The 18,847-nt window shown below is 40.6% G+C and overlaps 1 protein-coding gene across 1 annotated transcript in view; it reads left to right on the top strand.

Moving 5' to 3' along the window:
• The window catches only part of TEX15 (testis expressed 15, meiosis and synapsis associated), a 67,027-nt gene that overhangs the window by 5,715 nt on the left and 42,465 nt on the right, over positions 1–18,847 (top strand). Inside the window, exon 2 of the mRNA XM_070407383.1 lies at positions 4,822–4,987. Within this exon, the coding sequence (XP_070263484.1) occupies positions 4,822–4,987 (166 nt within the window). The remainder of the gene's footprint in view (positions 1–4,821; positions 4,988–18,847) is intronic.

The following is an 18,847-nucleotide window of genomic DNA, read 5'->3' as shown; positions in this document are numbered from 1 at the left end:
GGAAATGGACATATTACTAGAAAAATACAACCTTCCAAAACGTAATCAGGAAGAATCTAAAAATCTCAATAGGCCAATAACTATGGAAGAAATTGAAGCAGTCATCAAAAAGCTCCCAGCAAACAAAAGCCCAGGGGCAGATGGCTTCACAGGGGAGTTTTACCAAACATTCAAGGAAGAACTAAAACTTATCCTCCTCAGACTATTCCAAAAAATTCAAGAGGAAGGAACACTTCCAAGCTCGTTCTATGAAGCCAGCATCACCCTAATTCCAAAACCAGATAAAGACAACACAATGAAAGAGAATTACAGGACAATATTCCTCATGAACATAGCTGCCAAAATACTCAACAAAATCCTAGCAAATAGGATCCAGCAGTACATCAGAAAGATCATACACCATGACCAAGTTGGATTTATCCCAGGGATGCAAGGATGGTACAATATCCGCAAATCAATAAACGTAATACATCATATAAACAAATTGAGAGATATAAACCACAGTCATATCAATTGATGCAGAAAAAGCATTTGACAAAATCCAACACCCTTTCTTTCTTTTTTTTTTTATTTTTTTATTTTTATTTTTCGCTTAAAGTATTACAAAGGGTATTACATAAGTGTCCTTTTTTCCCCCCCGCCCTTGACAAACCCCTACCCTCCCTTACCCCCCAGTGTCTTATGTCCATTAGTTATGCTTATATGCATGCATACAAGTCCTTCGGTTGATCTCTTACTCCCCTCCCTCCTGCCCCCCAACTCTCTCTGGCCTTCCCACTGCAGTTTGACAATCAGTTTGAGGCAGCTCTGCCTCTGTATCTATTATTGTTCAAAAGTTTGTAATGGTCTTTATTATCCATGAATGAGTGAGATCATGTGGTATTTTTCCTTCATTGACTGGCTTGTTTCACTTAGCATAATGCTCTCCAGTTCCATCCATGATGTTGCAAATGGTAGGAGTTCCTTCTTTTTAACAGCAGCATAGTATTCCATCATGTAGATGTACCACAGTTTTCTAATCCATTCATCTACTGATGGGCACTTAGGCTGTTTCCAGATCTTAGCTATGGTGAATTGTGCTGCTATGAACATCTGGTTACATATATCCTTTCTGATAGGTGTTTCTGGTTTCTTGGGATATATTCCTAGTAGTGGGATCACAGGGTCAAATGGGAGTTCCATTTCCAATTTTTTGAGGAACCTCCATACTGCCTTCCATAGTGGCTGCACCAGTCTGCATTCCCACCAGCAGCAACACCCTTTCTTGATAAAAACTCTCAGCAAGATAGAAATAGAAGGATCATACCTCAACATAATAAAAGCCATATATGACAAACCCACAGCCAACATCATAATCAATGGGCAAAAACTAAAACCATTCCCCCTAAGAACAGGAACAAGACAGGGATGCCCACTCTCACCACTCCTGTTCAACATAGTAATGGAAGTACTTACTAGCCGTTGTGATCAGACAAGAAGAAGAAATAAAAGACATCCAAATTGGAAAAGAAGAAGTAAAACTGTCCTTATTTGCAGATGACATGATACTGTACATAGAGAACCCTAAAGACTCCATCAAAAAATTATTAGACTTAATAAATGAATTTGACAATGTAGCAGGATACAAAATTAATACCAAGAAATCTATGGCATTTCTTTACACCAATAGTGAACTTACAGAAAGTGAGACTAAAAAAGCAATCCCATTTACCATCGCATCAAAAAAATTAAGATACCTAGGAATAAACTTAACTAAGGAGGTAAAAGACTTATATGCGAAAAACTACAGGACACTGAAAAAAGAGATAGAGGAAGACATAAACAGATGGAAGAACATACCATGTTCATGGATTGGTAGAATCAACATCATCAAAATGTCCCTACTACCCAAAGCAATCCATAGATTCAATGCAATCCCCATTAAATTACCAACGGCATATTTCACAGATCTAGAATGAATGGTCCAAAAATTCATCTGGAATAAAGACAGACCTCGAATAGCTGCAGCAATCCTGAGAAAGAAGAACAAAGTAGGTGGGATCTCAATAGCAGATATCAAACTGTATTACAAAGCCACTGTACTTAAAACAGCTTAGGACTGGCACAAGAACAGACATATAGATGAATGGAATAGAATAGAGAACCCAGAAATCAACCCAAACCACTATGCCCAATTAATATTTGACAAAGGAGGCAAGAGCATACAATGGAGTCAAGACAGTCTCTTCAATAAATGGTGTTGGGAAAATTGGACAGATACATGCAAAAGGATGAAACTAGACCACCAACTTACACCATAAACAAAAATAAACTCAAAATGGATAAAAGACTTAAACATAAGATGGGAAACCATAAAAATACTAGAGGAATCCACAGGCAGCGAAATCGCAAACATATGCCGGAGGAATTTCTTCTCTGTTAATGCTCCTAGGGCAATGGAAACTAAAGAGAAAATAAACAAATGGGACTACATCAAAATAAAAAGCTTTTGCACAGCAAAGGAAACCATCAACAAAACAACAAGAAGACCCACTGCATGGGAGAACATATTTTCCAATGATATCACTGATAAGGGTTTAATCTCCAACATTTAAAGGGAACTCATGAAACTTAACAATAGAAAGATAAACAATCCAATCAAAAAATGGGCAACGGACCTAGATAGACACTTTTCGAAAGAGGACATACAGAAGGCTGAAAGACATATGAAAACATGCTCAAAGTCACTAATTATACTAGAGATGCAAATCAAAACAACAATTCGGTATAATCTCACACCTGTCAGAATGGCTATCACCAACAAATCAACAAACAACAAGTGCTAGAGAGGATGTGGAGAAAAAGGAACCCTTCTGCACTGCTGGTGGGAATGCAGACTGGTGCAGCCACTGTGAAGAACAGCATGGAGCTTCCTCAAAAAACTAAAAATGGAACTCCCATATGACCCAGTGATCCCACTTCTAGGAATATATCCCAAGAAGCCAGAAACACCAATCAGAAAGGATATATGCACTCTTATGTTCATAGCAGCACAATTCACCACAGCTAAGATTTGGAAACAGCCTAAGTGCCCATCAACAGATGAGTGGATTAGAAAACTGTGGTACATCTACACAATGGAATACTACACTGTGGTAAAAAAGAAGGAACTCTTGCCTTTTGCAACAGCATGGATGGAACTGGAGAGCATTATGCTAAGTGAAATAAGCCAGTCAGAGAAAGATAAATACCTCATGATTTCACTCATTTGTGGAATATAGAGAACAACATAGACTGATGAACAGGGACAGATCCAAAGACAGAGAAACAGCGATCAGACTATTAACCCCCAGAGGGAAAGTAGGGGAGGGAGGGGGCAAGGGGAAGAGATCAACCAAAGGACTTGTATGCATGCATATAAGCCAAACCAATGGACATGGACAACAAGGGGATGAGAGCATGGGTGGGGAGGGGGGAGGGGGACTTAATGAGGGGGGGGGGGGTTAGGACACATTTGTAATACCTTAACTAATAAAGAATTTTTAAAAAATGTGAACCAACTATATACTATCGAATCCATTTCACATACAGTGCTACAGTTTGGTTGAAAATAAATACATGGAGAAATAAAGGCTTGCAACCAATCAGAATAAAGCAGGACTGGCTATATTAATATCAGATAAAATAAACTTCAGAGGGACAAAAATGATCAGGAAAAAGATATTGCATAATAATGAAAGGGTCACAGCACTAATAATAACAATCCTAAATGTGTATTCACCAAACAACAGAGCTTCAAAATACATGAAGCAAAATTGATAGAACTGAAAGGAGAAAGCGACAAATCCAGAATGATAAAGACTTTAGCTTTCCTCTCTCAACAATTGATAGAACTACTTATACAGAAAATCAGCAAAGACATAGAACTAAATAGTGTCAGCCAACAGGATCTAATTGACATTTTTACATTACCCAACAACAGAATAAACATTTTTTTTTAAGCTGCCATTTGATACTCAAGATAGTACGATGGGCCATGAAACATATTTTAACACATTTAAAGGAATTGAAGTCATACGTATATGTTCTCTGACCACATGCAAACTTGAAATTAATGTTTCCAAGCACATGGAAAGTAAACAGCATATCTCTAAATATTCATGAGATTTCAAGAGAAAATAAAAATAACATTAAACTGAATAAAAATGAAAATGCAACATATCAAAATTTGAGGGACAGAGCATTGCTCACAAATTTATAGCACTAAATATATTAGAGAATGGGAAGGTAATCTAAGTTTCTACCTTAAGAAATTAGAAAAAGAATCTATAGTAATAAAAGCGTAATATACAAATTGACCAAACAGCAGAACGCGGCCACGCTATGACACACTGGCGCCAGGCCAGTCAAGGTGGATGCAAAGCGATTGGTCAGGAGGGCCCGCCATCACCCCACGATAGCCCCACAGAGGGAGGCCCAGGCCACCGGCCGGCAGGGCGATCAATCAAGGGGAAGGGGGGAAGTGACAGCAGACATGGGCAGCGCCAGGCCAAGACAGTTGCGGGCGGAGGGCAGGGCCAGCTGCCAGCAGCTGGTAGCCGGGGGAAGCCCAAGTCCCAAGTGCCAGCAGCTGGAGGGAAGCCCTGGTGCTGGCAGCCAGGGGAAGGAAGGCCTACCCTTGCACAAATTTTGTGCATCAGGCCTCTAGTAACATGATAAACCCAAAACAGAAGAAAGGAAAAATCTCAAGTATTTGATTATTTTGGGAATTAGATATACAATTGTCATTGTACAAGGATGTAATTTTAAACACAAACCACTTGCCCTTTTCTTTATCTTTAGTTTACTTGTCATCTTGTTTCACCAATACTAGAGAGTATAGTTTCATACAGGACACTCTTAACCAGTGCCGGCTTGATATAAGGTGTGATCTACAGTCGTCATGGCAATTTGGGGATACAAAACTGGTTCATAATAAAGATCTGGAAAACAGTTTTACTTCTAAGAGGTAAGTTACTGTGACCTAAAGAAGTTTGAGGTTTCGTTTTGTTTGTTTTTACTATAAAGTCTTCTATGAATTTGTTATTTCTACTATTTGAGGTTTGATACATATTGCTAAGAAAATAAGTACAGATTTTGTTTATTCGTTATTTTGTTGCCTTCTTACAGACTTTTGTGATAGTCAAAAGCTAAATATGAGACTTGATTAGTGAGTTTTATACGTTAACTAGAGGCCCGGTGCACGATATTCGTGCACCAGGGGTCCCTCAGCCTGGCCTGTGCCCTCTCACAATCCGGGACCCCTCAGGGAATATCTGCCTGCCAGCTTAGCGGGAGCGGGCAAACATCCCCTGAGGGCTCCTGAGCACTGTCACTGCACTCGCCAGCCATGAGCCCGGCTTCTGGCTGAGCAGTGCTTCCCTTGTGGGTACACACTGACCACCAGCGGGGGAAGCTCCTGTGTTGATCCTCTGCCCCCTGGTGGTCAGTGCACATTATAGCGACCGGGTCTTTCTGCTATTCGGTCTATTTGCATATTAGCCTTTTATTATATAAGACTAGAGGCCCGGTGCACAAAAATTTGTGCACTCAGGGGACTGGGGGGGGGGGTCCCTCAGCCCGGCCTGTGCCCTCTCGCAGTCTGGGACCCCTCGGGAGATAACGACCTGCTGGCTTAGGCCTGCTCCCAGGTGGCAGAGGGCAGGCCCAATCCCTAGGTGCAGCCCCTGGTCGGGCTCAGAGCAGGGCTGATTGGGGACTTGGGGCGCCGCCCCCTGTCATGCACAGAGCAGGGCGGATCGGGAGGTTGCGATGCCACCCTCAGTCACGCTCAGGGTAGGGCCGATTGGGGGGTTGGGGCACCGCCCCGTCACACTCAAGGAAGAGTCGATGGGGAGGTTACGGCGCCACCCCCTGTCATGCACAGAGCAGGGCCAATCAGGGGGTTGGGGCGCTGCCCCCTGTTACTCACAGAGTAGGGCCGATAGGGGAGTTGGGGCACCGTCCCCTGTCACACACAGAGCAGGGTGGATCAGGGGGTTGGGGCGCCACACCCTGTCACACTCAGGGCAGGGCCGATTGGGAGGTTATGGCTCTACCCCGTCACACACAGAGCAGGGCCTCTGGGGGGGGGGGGGGGGGTTGGGGCACCTCCCTCTATCACCCACAGAGCAGGGCCAATCAGGGGGTTGGGGCACCGCCACTGTCACACTCAGGGCAGGGCCGATGGGGAGGTTATGGCTCTACCCCGTCACACACAGAGCAGGGCCCGTGGGGGGGAGGGAGTTGGGGTGCCGCACCCTGTCACACACAGAGCAGGGCCGATCAGGGGGTTGGGGCGCCCCACCCTGTCACACACAGAGCTGCAGGGCGATCAAGGGGTTTGGGCGCTGCCCCCTGTCACGCTGATCCTGGTGCCAGGAGGCCTCGCAGCTCCGCTGATCCCGGTGCTGGGAGGCATATTACCCTTTTACTATATAGGATAGAGGCCTGGTGCACGGGTGGGTGCCGGCTGGTTTGCCCTGAAGGGTATCCTGGATCAGGCTGGAGGTCCCGCTTGGGTGCCTGGCCAGCCTGGGTGAGGGGCTGATGGCTGTCTGCAGCTGGTCACACCCCCTTCAGGGTTGGGGTCCCCTCTGGGGTGCCTGGCCAGTCTGGGTGAGGGGCTGAGGGCCGTTTTCAGGCTGGCGGGTGACTGAAGCTCCCAACCGCTCCTTTTTTTCTTTTTTTTTATTCTGGGCCAGCTTTAGCTCTGAGGCTTGGCTCCAGCTCTGAGGCCTTGGCTGCTGAAAGCAGGTATCTGGTTTCTTTGGGTTCTATAATCGAAACACTGTTTCAACTCCAGCTCTGAAAGCAGGTTTCTGGGGTTTTGTTTAGCTTCTATATTTGTAACAATGTTTCAAACTGCAAGCTCAGAGGCCGGCAGCAGCAGGCGGGGAACGTTGGCTTCCTCCGTCACTGAAGCAAGCAAGCCTCATGTTCGCTTCAAGCTGCCTGGCTGCCGGCCGCCATCTTGGCTGGCAGTTAATTTGCATATCGCCCTGATTAGCCAGTGGGAAGGGTAGCGGAGGTACTGCTAATTACCATGTTTCTCTTTTATTAGATAGGATTAGCCAGATTTCAGACATTCTTAACTTTTTATTTATTTATTTATTTATTTAAATATATTTTATTGATTTTTTACAGAGAGGAAGGGAGAGAGATAGAGAGTCAGAAACATCGATGAGAGAGAAACATCTATCAGCTGCCTCTGCACATCTCCCACTGGGGATATGCCCGCAACCCAGATACATGCCCCCGACCGGAATCGAACCCGGGACCCCTCAGTCCGCAGGCCGACGCTCTATCCACTGAGCCAAACCGGCTTCAGCAGACATTCTTAACTTTTTAATCTTGATAAATTTTTCAGACGCATACATCAGCACATTCATTAAACATCAATTTTGTAGATTCTTTGTGCCTCCTGCTATATAAAACAGCAGTTAAAATATTTAAAAAGGAACTTTTTTCTTGACTTAACCCTTGAGAGACTGAGCTGATGTTTTTATTAGGCAAGATAATACCTGGCTATTTCCAACTATTCCACTAGAACAGGGGTGGGCAAACTTTTTGACTCGAGGGCCACAATGGGTTCTTAAACTGGACCGGAGGGCCAGAACAAAAGCATGGATGGAGTGTTTGTGTGAACTACTATAAATTCAAAGTAAACATCATTACATAAAAGGGTACGGTCTTTTTTTTTTTTTTTTTTTTTTAGTTTTATTCATTTCAAATGGGCCGGATCCGGCCCTCGGGCCGCAGTTTGCCCACAGCTGCACTAGAAGCACTATTTTTGACACTTAATTTTTTAAAAGTACACCTTCACTTTTTTGGGAAGGCACATTCCATTATGTTATTTTGATAAGAATCAAAGCATATGCAAAGTTCTCATGGTAAACATTTTGTATTTATAGGCATAGGTTTTCTGTGAACAAAATTTAGTTTTTTCATTATCTGACCTTGCCTCCTTCACCAATTTGCATTTATCTTAAAAGTTGATGGACCCATCCTTAGAACTCATTTTGAAATGTTTGGGGTTTCTTTTTTTGTTTTAGAATCAATTCCTCTTGACTCAGACCTGTTGTCCCACTCAGTGGTTTCTGGGGAGAACTTATGGGAATGATAGAATTAGTTGATGGTATATTCTTTTCATCTAAAAATCCCAGTTTTGAGCAAAAGTAAAATGAAGTGGATATATCCTACCCCTTGCAGATAGAAATAACAGTATCATCAAAAATGAATTTTTGGCATTGTTTCTTGATTTTGGTTCTTTTAGGAATTTAATAATTTTGTTCTTTTTCATAATGTCCCCACCACCATGCAACATTTTATTTTCAACCTGTTATTTCTCCTTGTGAATGTTATAGAAAAGTTAGAACAGCTACCCAACAATTCAAGACATGTTAGACATTCTAAATGACCTACAGGTATAGGATACATTGATTTCTTGCCTAATTAGATAAACTCACTTGTTTCCGATAGAACTTTATACTGGTTTTATAGAACTAACCACAATATATTGGTTTTGTCTCATTTCCCTGCTACATTGTGAGTTTCATTTTATTTGTTTTTGTGTTCATAATATGAAACAGTCTGGCAAAACAGTGGGCACTTAATTATTAAATTAGGTTGAATTTTTATTTAACCTAACCTAATTTTATATGTTAGAAAAATGAATGATAGGAAGTTCCCTTAAGCAAGCAGTAAGGCACAGGTAGAAAAGAAAAACAAAAGGGAAAATAAATAAGAATGGTTAACAGAATACAGTGGGGCCTTGACTTATGAGTTTAATTCGTTCCGTGACAGAGCTCGTAACTCAAATTACTCGTATGTCAAATCAACAGTGTACAAGTGAGACACGTGATGCTGGGCTGATGTTGTGGCGTTCACTGTGACGTTCGCTGCACCAACTAGCGGTGGGGTATCTGAAGCTGGCTCGTAACCCCAATTTTAGCTCGCAACTCAAAGCAAAAAATCGGCTGAGAGACGGCTCATATCTCGAAAAACTCGTTAGTCGGGACACTCATAAGTCAAGGCCCCACTGTAATAGAATGAAAAAAGAAAGTATTAATAACATTGATTGCCTTTGGCTTTTCTTTTTATCACTTCCCTTAGAGGAATTTATAAATCTGTGGTCTCAGCAAAAGAAAGTTGCTACAAAAAGATACCAATCTCCACTTCTTATCTACATGCCATCTACCGCTTACTAAATGTGAGAGCAGCAAGAACACATTAATCAAATATCTGTGTATTCAATCATTCATTAAACAATTGAGTGCTTACCATTTCAGAGGTTACAGTTGACCCTTGAACAATATTGGGGTTGGGGCACTGACCACCTCTACAGTTGACACTTCTCATACATGGATCCCCAACTGCAGGTGGAAAATACTGTCTTTGATATCCTTAGAGAAAAATGTTTTCTCCTCAGCCTTAAAGAATTTACATTCTAGTGGAGAAAATGTTCAGCAAAATATAAAGTTATAATAAAGATATAGGTCACTATGACATACACTGTGGCCCCAACCGCCCACAGGCCCTCCCCCCTCGCCAGTCCGGACCCCACCCATGCACGAATTCGTGCACCGGGCCTCTAGTCTGACATAAAGTGCCAATGGGCTCTCTCAGCTAATCTGAGGAGTGAGTGGGGTGGGGGTTTCTGCCTTATATACTTTTCTGTCTATAGATTTAATTCCTCTACTGAATATCTTGGTACAGATTAATTTTCAGGGTCCCCCTTTTACTTTGTTGTGGCTTTCCCAGAATTTGTGAGAAGCACCTGGTGGCTTTTCTGTTTAGGGAGTGGGGTGAGATAAGACTGCACTCTTCCTTCCTCTCCCTCCTCTCTCTGTTGTCTTTTGGTAATTTCAGGGTGATTTAAGCTTTGCATTGTTTGGTTGTATTAAGATTCCTCCTCCTCTCTCCCTTCTTTTCACCCTCCTTTCCTGCATTCTTTGGAGACACATTAACCATTTACTCTCAAGTGTCCTTGCTATTATTTCAAGCTGGCTGCAGGCTGCCAAACTGTTTGGCCTTGTTTAAATTTCTTGTCTGTCTCCCTATTCCTCCTGCCTTGGAATTTTTCCAGCTTCTTACTATCCTATAACAAAGTCAGTAGCATTCCAACTGATACTGAAGGGAAAGGCATACCAGTATAAGAGATTCTAGAATACGGATTTAATCTAGAAAGAGGTCAAAAAGGAAACCCAGTGTTCCCAGATGGGAAGTTCATGATATTCTCTTATACTTTAGGACACAGACATATATGGCTGTGGTTTGGGGGGAAATTGTACAAAAAAAATTCAGGGTGTTGAAGTGCTTTGTCCATTTTCTGCTTAGATCCAAGAAGCCTTAAAATTTCACATCTGGTCAGAAAGAGCCTTTCTGCTTATGGCCTAGTTTTGTTACACAATTTACGCAGGAGTACCCAGAGATACTGGAAAAATCCATTTCTTTTCAGATGTTTCACATGTACTAGTACAGTGACTCAGGGGTCAGTTCTCTAAATCCTGAGCAAACCAATATGGAGGAAGCTCTCCCTTTATACCCTTTGGTTTCTTTGTCCCCCAAATATGGATGGAACTTTCGGACCCTTCCCAGGCTTTGCAAGAAGCCCCCTGTGTTGGCCTGGCCTGGCACCAGCGCTGATAACCCCCTCCAGGGGTTGTGTATTGTTCACGGTTTATGGCCTCTGTAAAAATGGGAGTACTTAGGTCAACAGGTCTTGCAAGATCAGATTGTGGAGAAAGGGGCAGTGATTAATTATAGGCTATCAAGAATGTTACATTAGGTTACTGGCACAGATTCAGATTGCTAGCCCCTCCAAAAATGTCTTATTTTCCCCATCAGTTTCACGGAGCAGCTTTGCAAAATTAACTTGAGGAAAGGAATTAATTTTTTCTAGAGTTAATGTGAATGGGAGTTTAAAAGGAAAGATTTAACGGGAGATAAGTATGCCACAAAGCACAAATATATTGCCTTCTACCTTTCCCACATACCTCCTTTTGAGCACTTTCTAGCTGGTAAGTGAAATTATTCAAGTTTTTATAGTAAAGATATATGTTAAGTGCAGTTTGGGAGAAGAAACTGATAGTATCAAATTGTAATAGGTAAGGGCCACTCCAAATGCAAGGCCATGGGGATGGAAAGGTTTGAGAGGCTTGTTGCCAGGAGACAAATTGCTAATCACAACCATTGTCTAAACAAGATTTTGCTGTGGTTACTAGCTTCTGGAATTTTGAGGGCAAAGAATTCTAGCTACTTCTTTTTAAAAGAATATACCTTGTGCTAAATAAGGGCCACTTAACACTGACCATTTTTGTGTCGTTCTTCACTTTTCAGAATTTATAGTTACCCTAATTTTTCCTCCATCAGTGTATTTTGGGTGTAGATAATTTTGTAGCCATTTATTGCCTAATGTTGACTATATGGATCTATATCCACACCTGTTGGAAATGAAAGCATATTACTCACATTGTGGATCTGAAGTTAACTGCAGTAACTGAATGACACTTTGGCTTATTCCCTTTTGTGAAGTGGATTGAAGGTGTTTGGTGTGAGCATGAGCGTTTTGAAAGTATATGTGTTAGAATAGTGTGTATAAAGAGTAATCAAATGAGTAGACTGTGATCTCCCTAATAATTCTAAATCATCTTACATACTTAGAAAAAACTGTTCTTTGTCCCATTCCACTTGTCTTTATTGGCTTACTGATACCCAAGTCTATTCACTATCTTATGTTAAACAAAAACTTTCACTGTTAAAGTTTTCTTAAAAAGAAAGGTTTTATTGAGCCAGTGCTCTCTAGAAAAGGACCAGATCCTGGGGCATAAAGTCTAAACTTCCAAGCAGCAGGGCTAGATAGAGAAAACAACAGTGTCTGCCATCCTGGAGTTGATGGGCTTTTTAATACATCAGGTGGGCTGAAGGAAAATGTAAGTTGTTTTGAAAGCTGTATGAGGGGGGATTCAGCCTACCTTCGCTGGCTTTAAAGATGGAGGAAAGGTGTTCCTGAGCCAAGGAAAGCAGGTAACTCCTAGAATTTGGGAACAGCCTTCAGCTAACAGCCAACAAGAAAACGGATGTCAGTCCTCCAACTCTAAGTAACTGACTTGTGCCAGCATGAGATAGATCCTCCCTTAGAGCTTGAGAAAGGAACGCAAACCCAGATGATACCTTGATTTTAGCCTAATGAGACCCATATTGGGCTCATGACCTACATAACTGTAAGATAATGAATTTGGTTTGTTTAAATCCACTACACTTCTGGTAGTTTTGTGGGGGGTTTTTTTTGTGGGGGGGGGGGTGTTTATTTCACTTTTGGTAGTTTTTTACAGCAACAATGGAAAACTAATACACTACCTTTTGAGTGAGTTAGAAAATTTCCTTTTTTTACAAATTTATTAAAATACTAGAGCAGCGATTCTCAACCTGTGGGTCGCGACCCTTTGGCAGTCGAACGACCCTTTCACAGGGGTCGCCTAAGACCATCCTGCATATCAGATATTTACATTACAATTCATAACAGTAACAACATTACAGTTATGAAGTAGCAACGAAAATAATTTTATGGTTGGGTCACATCATGAGGAACTGTATTTAAAGGGCCAGAAGGTTGAGAACCTCTGTACTAGAGGATCAATGCAAGAGTAGGCCTGCCTTCCCCTGGCTGCCAACACTGGCTTCCCTCTGGGACCCGGGACCTGGCTTCCCTCGCAGCCCCGGCTTCATCCGGGAGGTCATCTGGAAGGACGTCTGGTCTAATTAGCATATTACGCTTTTATTATTATAGATTGCAAAATATTTACAACAGTGAGGTTAGGTAACACATTCTTTACGTCACCTAATTACCACTTTTTTGTTATAATGAGAACATTAAAGTTCTCTCGAGGATATGTCTTTATTGATTTTATTGTTTTAGAGAGAGGAAGGGAGGGGGGTGAGAGAAAAACATTGATGTGAGAGGGAAACATTGATTGGTTTCCTCCCATACGTACCCTGACTGTCAGGGATCAAACCCAAAACTTGGGTATGTGCCCTAACTGGGAATCAAACCCTTGACCTTTCAGTGTATGGGATGATGCTCCAATCAACTGAGCCACACCAGCAAGGGCTAAAGCTCTATTCTTACAGCAACTTTCAAGTTTACAATTCAGTATTGTTAACTATAGTTGCCATGGTGTAACTTAGATCCTCAGAACTTATAACTGAAAGTCTGTACCTTCACCAACATTTTCCCATTGCCCCCACTCCTCGGGCTCTGACAACCACCATTCTACTCTGTATCTATGAGTTGGATGTTTTTAGATTCCACATATGAGATCATAATGGTATTTGTCTTTTCTCTTTCTGACTTATTTCGCTTGAAGGAATGCCCTCAAGATCAATCTGTGTTGTCAAAAATGGAAGGATTAGCTTTTTTATGGCTGGATAATATATCATTGTATGTGCAGTATACCACATGTTCTTTATCAGTTCATCTGTGGATGGACATGTAGATTATTTCCATGTGGTGGCTATTGTTAATAATGCCAAAATGAACATGATAATGCAGATATTTCTTTGAGATAATGATTTCATCTTCAGATACGTACTTAGAAGTGGGATTGCCGTATCATATGGTGGTTCTATTTTACTTTTTTTTTTTAAGAATTTCCATGTTGCCCTAGCTGGTTTGGCTCAGGACAGAGCATCAGCCTGCAGACTGAAGGGTCCTGGGTTCGATTCCAGTCAAAGGCAAATGCCCAGGTTGGGGGCTCGATCCCTAGTAGGGGCTGGCAGGAGGCAGCCAATCAATGATTCTCTTTCATCATTGATGTTTCTATCTCTCTCCCCTCTCCCAACCTCTCTGAAATCGATAAAAGTATATTTTTAAAAATTTCTCTGCCTGTTTTTTATTCAGAGTCTGTGTTTTTGCCATTGAGTTGTATGTATCCCTTATGTATTTTAGATATTAACCTCTTAATCAGATAAATGGTTTGCAAATATTTTCCCCCTTCCAGTTTGTCTTTTCCTTTTATCAGTTGTTTCTATTTGCTGTGCAAAAGCATTTTAGTTTGAGGTATTCCCACTTATGCTTTTGATGTCATATCCAAAAACATTTTTGCCAAGGCCATTGTCAAGGAGGTTTTTTCCTATGTTTTCTTCTAGGAGTTTTATGGCTTCAGGTCTTACCTTTAGGTCTTTAATCCATTTAGAGCTAATTTTTGTGAGTGGTATATGATAGGGATCCATTCTTATTCTTTTGCATATGGATATCCATTCATTGAAGAGACTACCCTTCTCCATTGAGTGTTTGTGGCTCCCTTATCAAATAATAGTTGACAGTATTTGCATGGGTTTATTTCTATGCGCTTGATTCTGTTCCATTGGTTTATGTGTGTTTTATGCCACTCTATACTGTTTTGATTACTGTACCTTTGTAATATAATTTAAAATTAGAAAGTGTGATGCATTCAGCTCTGTTCCTTCTTAAGATTCTTTGGTTATTCAGACTGTTTCGTAGTTCCATACAAATTTTAGGATTTTCTGTTCTATTTCTATGAAAAATGCCATTGGAAATTTGATAAAGATTGCATTTACTCTTAATATGGTTTTGGGTAGTATTGACATTTTATCAATATTAACTCTTCTAACCTATGAACATGGGATATCTTGCCATTTTTTTGTGTGTTTTCTTCTATTTCTTTCATAGGTGTCTAATAGTTTTTGGTTTATAGATCTTTCACCTCCTTGGTTAAATTTATTCTTAAGGCCCTAGCTGGTTTGGTTCAGTGGATAGAGCGTTGGCCTGTGGACTGAAGGGTCCTGGGTTTGATTCTGTCAAGGTCACATGCCTGAGTTGTGGGCTCGATCCCCACGGGGGAGCATGCAGAAGGCAGCCAATCAATGATTCTCTCCCATCATTGATGTTTCTGTCTCCCTCTCCCTCTCTCTTCCTCTCGCTAAAAAAAAAATCAATAAAACATATTTTTTTAAAAAATTTATTCCTAAGTATTTTCTTGGTTTTGGTGTTGTTGTAAATGCAATTACTTTGTTTTTCAGATACTTCATTAGTGTATAAAATTGTTAGTGCAGTGATTTTTTTATGTTGATTTTGTACCTTGGAACTGAAACATGGGCTTTGGAGTGCAGACTTCTCATGGGTTCTTGTCCAATGAAGTTGAAGAATAAATTTGTGGGCTAACAGATTTCTTTAATAAAAATGTAGACGTGCCCTAACCGGTTTGGCTCAGTGGATAGAGCATCGGCCTGTGGACTGAAAGGTCCCGGGTTCGATTCCAGTCAAGGGCATGTACCTGGGTTGCAGGCACATCCCCAGTAGGAGATGTGCAGGAGGCAGCTGATCGATGTTTCTCTCTTATCGATGTTTCTAACTCTCTATCTCTCTTCCTTCCTCTCTGTAAAAAATCAATAAAATATATATTTTTTAAAAATGTAGAAGTTTATTGGAAGCATATACAAACTTCATCTGGGCAGGGGTGTCCCGAAAGGGGACCCTCTGGGGAGGGGTCCCCAAATGGGAAAAGCCTGCTCACTTGCTCTCTCTCTAATGGGAAAAAATCCAAAATCTGTAATCTGAAAATCTGCTGAACCTCTTTGTCTCCAGGTTTATAAAGTCTGCAGTTCTTTGTCTCTTCATGACCCTTTCTCATTGGACCCTTACCTTAATTTAGGATGCCCATGCTTTCCTCATTGGTCACTCTACTACATAGTATCAGTTTCGAAGTCTAAACCCCATATAATGCCCTCTACTTCCTCTCCCCATTATTTTGCAACATTATCCATCTTATCTGTTCAGGTTGGAGTTGCTTTTGATCTCCCTTATGGCTCTCTCTCAGATGTCCTGGCAGAATGTGTTTTATTACCTCTTATGGCTCTCCAGCTGCTCAGGTCAGGGCTGCTTTTTTTATTATTGTTTAAAGTATTACATGTGTCTCCTTTTTCCCCCAATGGACCCCCCTCAACCACGCCCATCCCTGAGGGAGGGCTGCTTTTAATTGCTCAGGCCTGAAATGGCTCCCCCTTTCCTGTCTTCCTAATTAAGTTAGCTAGCTAACCCTTATCAAAACTTGACTGAATTTGTTTATTGGGTCTAACATTTTTTGGTAGTCTTTAGGTCTTCTTTCTACATAGGTCATCTGCAAAAAAAGACAGTTTTATTTCTTCCTTTTGGATTTGGACGCATTTCATTTATTTTTCTTGCCTAATTGCTCTGGCTAGGACTTTTAGTACTCTGTTGCACAAAAGTAGTGAGAGTAGGCATCCTTGTCTTTTTCCTGACCTTAGAAGAAAAGTTTTCAGCTTTTCACCATTGAGTATGATGTTAACTGCTGACTTTGTGCTTAGTTCTTCTTTTACTAGTTTCTTAAAGTGTACAGTTAGATTTATTTGAAGCTTTTTTTCCTAATGTAGGCATTTATCACTATAAAATTCCCTCTTAACACTGCTTTGGCTGCATCGCATAAAGTTTGGTATATGGTGTTTCCATTATCCTTTCAATATGTTTTTTAATTTCCCTATTGATTTCGTCTTTGAATCATTGTTTGTTCAGGAGTGCATTGTTTAATTTCCTCATATTTATGACTTTCTAAGTCTTCCTCCTGTTATTGATTTCTACTTTCATACCCCTGTGGTCTCTGATTGGAGTACCAAAGCAGGTCCTTCATGTAGTACTCCCGACGGCTGGGGAAGCTGGTCACTCGCCCTGCTCTCACTTTCCCAGCAAGAGGAAATTACCTCGGGAATTCTTTCTCAGCACTGGACGATGCCAGCTTCGGGGAATGAGATGATTCAGGCATATGAAGCTTTCATCCTACCCTTTTTGTGTAGTTATTCTCTAGTGTTTTGTGCCACAGTGTTGCTGAAGTTTCTTAAGTGGACTCTAGAGCTCTACTAGAGCTGCTTTTATTCGTGGATAGCTGTCTAATTATTGATCTTTGTTGAGGCCAGAGACTGAGGTCTTCTACTTCACCATGTTTGTGACATCACTACTCTTTTTTTTTTTAATCCTTACCCAAGGATACATTTACTGATTTCAGAGAGAGAGAGAGAGAAATATCAATCTGAGAGAAACATCAATTGGTTGCCTCCCATATGTGCCCAACTAGGGATTGAACCTGCAAACTTTTTAGTTTGATGTTCCAACCAACTGAGCCATCTGGCAGGGCCACCTCACCAGTCTTGAATCAAACTTATCTTTCTTATTTAAACTTTGTTAAATCACAATTTCTCTTAACTGCTGATGCTTCATTTCATGTATTACACTTTCTTCCAGTTGCACAATGATCCCTTATCATCAGCAATTTGATGTATTTGAAAACAATTAAGTGTCCTTTCAAGCTTTCCAAAGTCAATTGCATTCTCTTTAACTATTTACTAAAAAAAAAAAATACTTAATTTGAATTGAATGCTTTCTTTCATTCTCTCCTCTCTGCACCACCAGTAGCTGCATAACCAGTAGTGTAGTTAAATAGCATTCTTTTGTTTCCAATTAAACTTGGAGATAATGATACTTCTGGTATTTCATTTACTCATACAAATTATCCATTTCCAACTATACAAGTTTTCTTTGGAACCTATTATGTAACATAATTAACTGTGACATAGGCATTCTATTTGAGGCACTTACACCTTGTACTCTGTTGTAGTTGGTTTCAGTAGATAGACATCATGGTAGCACAGTTATAAGTTCATGATCTTCCAAAAGACATCCAAGATTCTAATCCTGTCTCTATCACTCATTTGTTCTGTTATGTTAACTTATATGTAACTTCTTTATCAATATAAGCTCTCTTATATAAATCTTTTATACTTATTTACTTAATATTTAATAAAATAGTGGTTTAAAAATAATGACCAAGGGGGACAGGGGCAGGGTAGAAGAGAGGCTGGTGAATGGGAGGTAAAATGGGGACATCTGTAATACTTTCAACAATAAAGATAAATTTTTAAAAATTAACACAAGTCAGACCCAGAATCAATTAAAATAAAGTTAAGGTAAAGGTAAAATAAAGTTAAATTCAGCATTTAAAAAAAATAATAAAAATAGCCCTAGATGATTTTGCTCAGTGGATAGAGCATCGGCCTGCAGACTGAGGGGTCCCAGGTTCGATTCTGGTCAAGGGAACATGCATGGGTTGCGGGCTTGATCCCCAGTAGGGGGGTGTGCAGAAGGCAGCCGATCAATGATACTCTCTCATCATTGATGTTCCTACCTCTCTCTCCCTCTCCCTTCTTCTCTGAAATCAATAAAAATATTTTAAAATATAAATAAATAAAAATAATGACCAACCCACAATCAAGAGTATATCTACCTACGAAGTTAACACTTGAGCACTAGATTGTATGGAAAGTTCAACTCCAGAGCTTAAAGTGTGTGTAAGGTTCAGGGGCTGACAAATTGTGACATTTACTGGTATTCCTCATTAGCATTGATGCATAAAAACATGAGAAAACATTTTTGGAAAATTATTCTTAACTCTTATCTAGTTTTTATACTTAAATACCCTATTAGCATAGACTCTGATAGGTGTTAATGTCTCTTAGTAATAGAGCACTTTGTATGTAGTAGTTATTCATATTCTTATCTGATTACATGTTACTATAAACACAAAAGACTATTTAGATTCGTTTTACCTATCATGTCTGAAATGGAGGTCTTGAAACTCAGAACTTCTGTCACTTGACAAGCTGACATAGATTGTATTTTTGAGTAACTGCAAAAAGTCAACCTTTTACAAAACTTTTTTAGACCTAGAAATAGTTCTAAAGTCTAATTCTTTATTGGTCATTTTTATTATCTAAGTCATATTTAGTCCTGATTTTTTCC

The sequence above is a fragment of the Myotis yumanensis genome, unplaced genomic scaffold (assembly GCF_028538775.1).
Source record: "Myotis yumanensis isolate MYYU_CA2020_CCGP unplaced genomic scaffold, mMyoYum1.0.hap1 SCAF_3, whole genome shotgun sequence".
In the NCBI taxonomy this organism is placed as follows: Eukaryota; Metazoa; Chordata; class Mammalia; order Chiroptera; family Vespertilionidae; genus Myotis; species Myotis yumanensis.
Note: the sequence above shows the minus strand (reverse complement) of the source record. Positions and strands in the feature narration are given on the sequence as shown.